Source organism: Octodon degus, unplaced genomic scaffold (assembly GCF_000260255.1).
Source record: "Octodon degus isolate 3935 unplaced genomic scaffold, OctDeg1.0 scaffold00047, whole genome shotgun sequence".
NCBI lineage: Eukaryota > Metazoa > Chordata > Mammalia > Rodentia > Octodontidae > Octodon > Octodon degus.
Window position 1 is genome coordinate 14,343,145 of NW_004524623.1, and position 6,208 is coordinate 14,349,352.

The window sequence follows — 6,208 nt, forward strand, 5'->3', positions numbered from 1 at the left end:
ATCCCTTGTAACTTTACTGCAGCTTCTACGTAAGGGAGTGCTTAAAGCCTCTGTCAGCAAGCTTGTTTTTGCTAACTTGGCTTTGGCTTTGGCAAGGGCAGGCACCTAGTATATGTATTAGCCCATCTGTACGGAAGGGGCACAGCTTTTGCTAATAGCTGCTGTCATCTCTCCCATTTTGCAAAATAGGACCAGGATATCCACCGTTGGCCAAGTTCACCTAACATGCGTTGTAGTCAGCAAAAGGTGGTTTCTCACACATTTCCTGTTTAAGATCCTGTAGGATTGTGGAAAGGAAGGCCTCTGGGGCTTCACTGCATAGCTGTAACAGAAAATGTAGTGTGCTGATTAACATCTTTTCTGACTCATAAGGGTTATTTTATCAAGGCGCAATTTCTGCTGGACCGCTTTCTTTAAAAATATTGTCAAAGTTAGAAGCAGACATCAGCACTGTTAGAGTCAACTGAGGGCTTCAAGAGCAAACTTCAGGCCAGGGAGATAGCTCTGTGGCACAGCATCTGTCTGGCAAGGGCAAAGTCCTGAGTCTGATTCCCTGTACCAAAAGAAGAGAGCAAACTCCTACTAAAAACAACGTGGATGTGTCTCAGATGCACCCTGCTGTGAGACAGAAGATACACAGGACCTGGTCACTCAGATTCCATTTACACGACATTCTGGACGGGGACAGCTTAGGGTTAGCCGGTGTGAATTCCAGGTTAGCCTGGAATTGGAGACAGAGCTGGCAAAGGCGGGCGAAGGAAGCATGCAGGCTTGTTGGGAATATCCTGCACCTTCGCTGTGCCAGGAGTTATGTGGTTGTATGCATGCAGCAGAACTCCTGGAGCTGGGCATTTCACTGTCTGTAAATTATGTCTTAGTAAATCAGGCTTAAAAAATCTGAGTTTATCATGTTGATGCAGCAAAGTATTTTTTTGTATGAGGAAGAGTGAATATTCCTATGAAATATTGATAAGTTTCATAATCATTTGCTGAGCGTTTGAGTTTACTCAGTATAGGTTTTTTTTGGCAGAACCCGGGATTGAACTCAGGTCCTTGTGCTTGCCAGGCAAGCACTTATTCTACTGAGCCATCTCCCTGGCCCCTTACTCAGTATAGCTCAAAAGTCATTTTTGTTTCATTGAGTACTACTACTACTTCTTTTTAAAAAATCTCTAAGTAATAATTCCTGAAAAGTTACTTAGGTTTTCAAGTGGACTTTCTTGCACATGCATCTTCATACTTAGTTTCCTCTATCAGCCAAGATGCTTCCAGCCACCAATAACAATTAGTCAGAGAAAATCAACGACAAGGCCACTGGCTTCCTCTCTGTGGTTATGGGAATGCTCCCCGTCCTTGCAAAGCCCCGACAGAAGTCTCTTTCTGAGGCTCTGTCAGAAAATGAGCCAGCTGAGCTGGGGCATACCTGTAATCGCAGCACTTGGCAGTCTGAGGTGGAAGATTACTAAGAATTGGAGGCCATCCTAGAATTCATAGTGACACCCTGTCTCAAAAAAGAAAAAAAGGGGCTGGTGAGATGGCTCAGTGGTCTAAAGCACCTACTTAGAACAAGCTTAGCAAAGCACAGGGACCACGGTTCAATCCCCCAGCACCACATGCCAGCCAGCCCCGCCCCCTGGTGGGCTGAGCTGGCCACACACACACACACACACACACACAAATAAATAAAATTTTAAGAAAAAAGAAGAAAAAAAAAAAAAAAAAGGAAGAACTGCTTAGGCAGACACAGGGACCAGGGTTCAATCCCCCAGCATGCCCTGCCAGCCCTGCCTTCAGGGCGAGCTGAGACAGCAACTGCAACTGGGTGTGATGGTGTGTGTTGTAATCTCAGTGCTTGGGAGGCTGAAAACAGGAGGATCACTATGAGTCCGAACTGTGTAGTGAGACCCTGTACTAAATACTTTAAAAAGGGGAAAAAGGGAGACCAGGGAGATGGCTCAGAATAAGTGCTTTGCTGGCAAGCTCAAGGGTCTGGGTTCAATCCCTGGTTCTGCCAAAAAAGGGGGGGGGTACATGCTGCTAGGACTAAGCCCAAGGGAATTCAGCAGGTAGTGAAAGAAGAACTAGCTTTACACACCTAAAAAAAATACAGCAAGAGCGTGTGCCTGATGTGCCAAGCTATGGGGAGGGAAAGAGGGAGGCTTGGAGACGACAGCTATCAGACTGATGTGTGTGGAGAGAAAGACACTTTTAAACATACAGTGAGAGGTGGGCGTGAGGAAGCGAGTGGAGGCGTGGGTATTTCTCTGAGAGAGAGGAGGATTACTGGAAGCTGGCCCTTCCGTGGGAAGTCAGACCGTGAGTGCCAAGCAAGTTTCAGAAGGATTCCTCGTGCAGCCATGTGCAAGGCTGGGGAGAGCCCCAAACAAGGTGGAACCAAAGCCTTCGATGGACCCAAGCTTGACACTGGTGTGCAGAGCAGAGGGCAGCAACGAGGACTGGAAGGCTGCGCGCTGTGGTGAACTGTCATGAGCAGGAGGGCCTGCACGCTTGCTGGGTTTCATGGGCGGGAGCCGATGGTCGGGCGGCCAGTGCAGCGCACTGGACAGAGATCGCTGCACCAGCAGGATGGGAACTTTGGGCTTTGGTGTTCAGGGAGGCATTCTCCAAGATGGATAAATGTGGTCTTAGCTTAGCGCCGTGTCAAAGTAGTAATAAATTCATGGCTACAGTTCATATAACTTCATTTATTTAATAATACAGTTCATTCAACTATTTTATTCATAGCAAATGTTTTTGTGGAAGCACAGTAAATGACATAGGGGCTAGAGCAGCTGATGAGGAAAAAATGTCCCTGTCACCATAAAACTAGTAAGGCTGTACAAATAAGGGCTCAATAAATGTGTATGGTGGAAATAAAGAGGTGCTACTTCGTTGAAAATAACAGGTGGAGAGGCGAGACGGCGCATAGGTGTGAAGCCAGCGTAACATGAGCTGAGAATTGAATCCCAGCGCTGGACACGTGGGCATCTGTCTTACTGCTAATTTTTCATCCAGTGTTCCTTTAAATGGCAAAGCATTGTATGCATACGGTTCACAATTGGACCAGATGTTTGAGGTGAAAACCTGGGAGAGGTGAAAGTAGTGCTGGGAACTGAGAAAAAGAGGGCCAGGTAGTGTTAGCTGCTGCAGAATTAAGCTGCATCTGAAGTTGAGTGGATTGCTCAGCTCGCAGATACTCCTCGATAGCCAGAGGAATCGAGTTCCTGAGACACGGAAGAAATCGGCTTGGTGAGGTGTGTATTACTTGAGAAATAATGTCCAAATTCCATGTCTAATGTATGGCTATCTGTTCTATTCTTAGGAAACAGATGAGCAAAAACTTCACAAAATAGCCAATGAACTTTTGCTTACGGAAAGAGCTTATGTCAACCGACTTGACCTCTTAGATCAGGTAATGTCTTCCGTCAGAATCACCTTATGATTTGGCCCTGTAGGTCGTTTTAACCCAGTAATTTAGACAATTTCAAAATTGCCAGACAAGCCTGTTATTTGATGAGTGAGAGCTTTCTGCTCAAGGAGACTTTTACGCTTTTCAGCTACGTTGCTAAATTTGCTTGATAAAAACATTTTTTAATTCCTAAGAGTCGAGTGTTCTCCCTGCACAAGTCATGAAATGACCTCATCTGTGTTCCCTACCGTTAGACATTAGTAGGATTATTAGCCTTGTGTTGCGGCCCTAGAGGACAGGACGTGTCACTGTACCAGTGGTGTGAGTGCTGACCTCAACATGCTGCTGATTTGTGTCTTGTTTGATGTTCAGTGCTGGGTGAGTGGCCTTAGCTGGGGCCGTCAGAAGATCTTGAGTTCACTTGGTCAACCTCACCTGAACCGTTTTAATGGCACATCTGGCCATAAACTTATCCAGTCAGTTATTTTTGCACATGTAATCTACTTTATCGTATTCTGTTGCGTTCATCCTGGTGGAAATTTGAGAAAAATTTCAGGAAATTTTTTAGTGTGTCATGAGCATCTGTTAAAAGCTTTTTTAGCCTGTTTCAGCAGTTTAAGAGTGACAGTTGGTAGACTGCATCATAATACGAATTCCTCTTGCTAAAAAAAAAAAAAAAAAAAGGTACCAAACTTGGATGTTGGTTGTAAGAACTGTCCCTCTCCTACAGTAGAGCGCTGGAATTTCAAGGGTGGGTCTGGGGACACGTTAGCCTTGGTGCCAGGAGTGAGTCCCATGCCCGGTAGGGTTAGCCTTGAGCAGTGGGGGGCTTGTGTTCTTTGAAATAGGGAGGTTGTGGCCCAAATATTCACTTTTCAAGGAAAGTCACTATTTAAAAAAAAAGCAATTCCTGTGGAGTTTGGGTCTTTGAAATTTTTTTTTTTTCCATGTGGGAATTATAGACCTGTAACTTTGTGGTATTATCAAAGGAAAATGTTTTCTCCTCGTAGTAATAAGTCCTCTCCCTCTCCCCCACCCCCTGCCAAATTAACTGGGCTGCTGACCTCTTAGACTTTCGGAATCTTAATTACCATAGTATCCTATTTTCTGGACTGTCTAAGGAAGTAATTTTGTGTTCTTTTTGCACCCCAAGAAAATGCAGTGGAGAAGAATTTAGAAAATTAACAAGCATCTGGCCATTATGAAGGAACAGACCTCCTCCTACCTATATTTAGCATAATTGCAGTTAAGAGGTATAGTAGCCCTAGGGGGGTAGAGCTATGACTGCGAGGTATTTCTCTTACTAGTTTTCTATAAGGTCCCTGTTACTATGCACAGATTCCCCCCACCAAAAAAAAAGTTGTATTTTCTTATTGTTTACTCAGAAGCAAGTGAACAGCTGGAGCCAAAAGGAACTTTTGTTCATTCACTGACCATCAGTTCCACTGTAGAAGAGCCTTCCTTTCCCGTGGTACATGCAGTTTCCTAGGAAAAATGAGATTTATGTCAAAGCATAATGAACAGTGTGTAGTCAGTGCTGTAGAAGTCCTCTAAAACATAAACAGAAATGAAAAATACCACAATGACTGACCGCGTGTGTAGAAAATGTTTTCATATCCCTTAGCTCTAGCTGTGGATTGGAAGGGTAAACCCCATTAACTCTAATTGGAAATCCTCTGGCACAGAAGGCAGTTAATCCACCGGATAGGCGCACACTCTGAGTTAGAATCGATGCGTCCTCAGTCTTATCCCTAGTTCTTCCAAATCATCTGCCCATTCCTACATTTCAAACGATGCTTGGTCTCTTGAACCACTAACTTCTCCCTTTATTCAACAAAAGTAATCTAAGCCCACTGTGGGCCTAACCGTGCTCGTTGGTTATCCAACAAATCTGAAGTAATGTTTGGTTTATTCTTTTACTCAGGTATTTTATTGTAAACTATTGGAAGAAGCAAACCGAGGCTCATTTCCAGCAGAGATGGTGAATAAAATCTTTTCTAACATTTCATCAATACATGCCTTCCATAGTAAATTCCTATTGCCAGAGCTGGAGAAACGAATGCAAGAATGGTAAGAGGAGAAGCTAGAAGTGGTGCATCTAGGGCAGTCATCCAGGCACTGTTTTTAGCCTTTAAGTTGAAGTAGAAATACTACTGCACACTGCTAGATCTAGACACTGTGCCAGATTTGTATGTTAAAGACGTGATAGCAGCTGTGGTGCGTTTTCAGCTTTAGCTGAAAAGGATTTCATCTCTGCTCTCCAGACTATCTTTAGACTAACGAGGCCAGGGCATAAAGGAAACCTGGAGCCTTGAGAATGCCAAGCATCTCTCTGTACTAAACTCCCCTTCAAAAGGTGCTTTATTCTCTTCCAGTCTCACAGCAAAGTGGATCTGATAAAGCAGAGGGTGGCCGTAAAAAGTACTTACTTCATCTTGACTCCTGGATTAGAATCCTTTCCTTCTGTGAGAAACACTCATTGCTTGTTCCTATGTTTGGTACAGGGACACCACTCCCAGGATTGGAGACATCCTGCAGAAACTGGCTCCGTTCCTCAAGATGTACGGAGAGTATGTGAAGGGATTCGATAATGCAATGGAATTGGTTAAAAACATGACAGAACGAGTTCCCCAGTTCAAATCGGTGATTGAAGACATTCAGGTAAGAGGACAGTGTTGCTCGGGACTGTGAATTCATTTTTCCACACTGATCATGCGGGCTTCTAGATGCACAACTTGCGAGGTAGAGATCTAGCTGAGCTACCTGGCCCAAGCCCTGCTGCTCATGCCAAGGTCACCT

The 6,208-nt window shown here is 44.5% G+C and overlaps 1 protein-coding gene across 8 annotated transcripts in view; it reads left to right on the forward strand.

Moving 5' to 3' along the window:
- Window positions 1–6,208, forward strand: part of Fgd4 (FYVE, RhoGEF and PH domain containing 4) — a 232,783-nt gene that overhangs the window by 183,807 nt on the left and 42,768 nt on the right. For 6 of the 8 annotated variants that reach the window (XM_023716285.1, XM_023716286.1, XM_023716288.1 and 3 more), the window contains exons 5-7: window positions 3,323–3,412; window positions 5,334–5,479; window positions 5,914–6,070. In XM_023716285.1, the coding sequence (XP_023572053.1) occupies window positions 3,323–3,412; window positions 5,334–5,479; window positions 5,914–6,070 (393 nt within the window). Of the gene's footprint in view, window positions 1–3,322; window positions 3,413–4,577; window positions 4,663–5,333; window positions 5,480–5,913; window positions 6,071–6,208 lie in introns of those variants that run through there. The other 2 variants (XM_023716290.1, XM_023716291.1) reach the window with 2 other exon arrangements.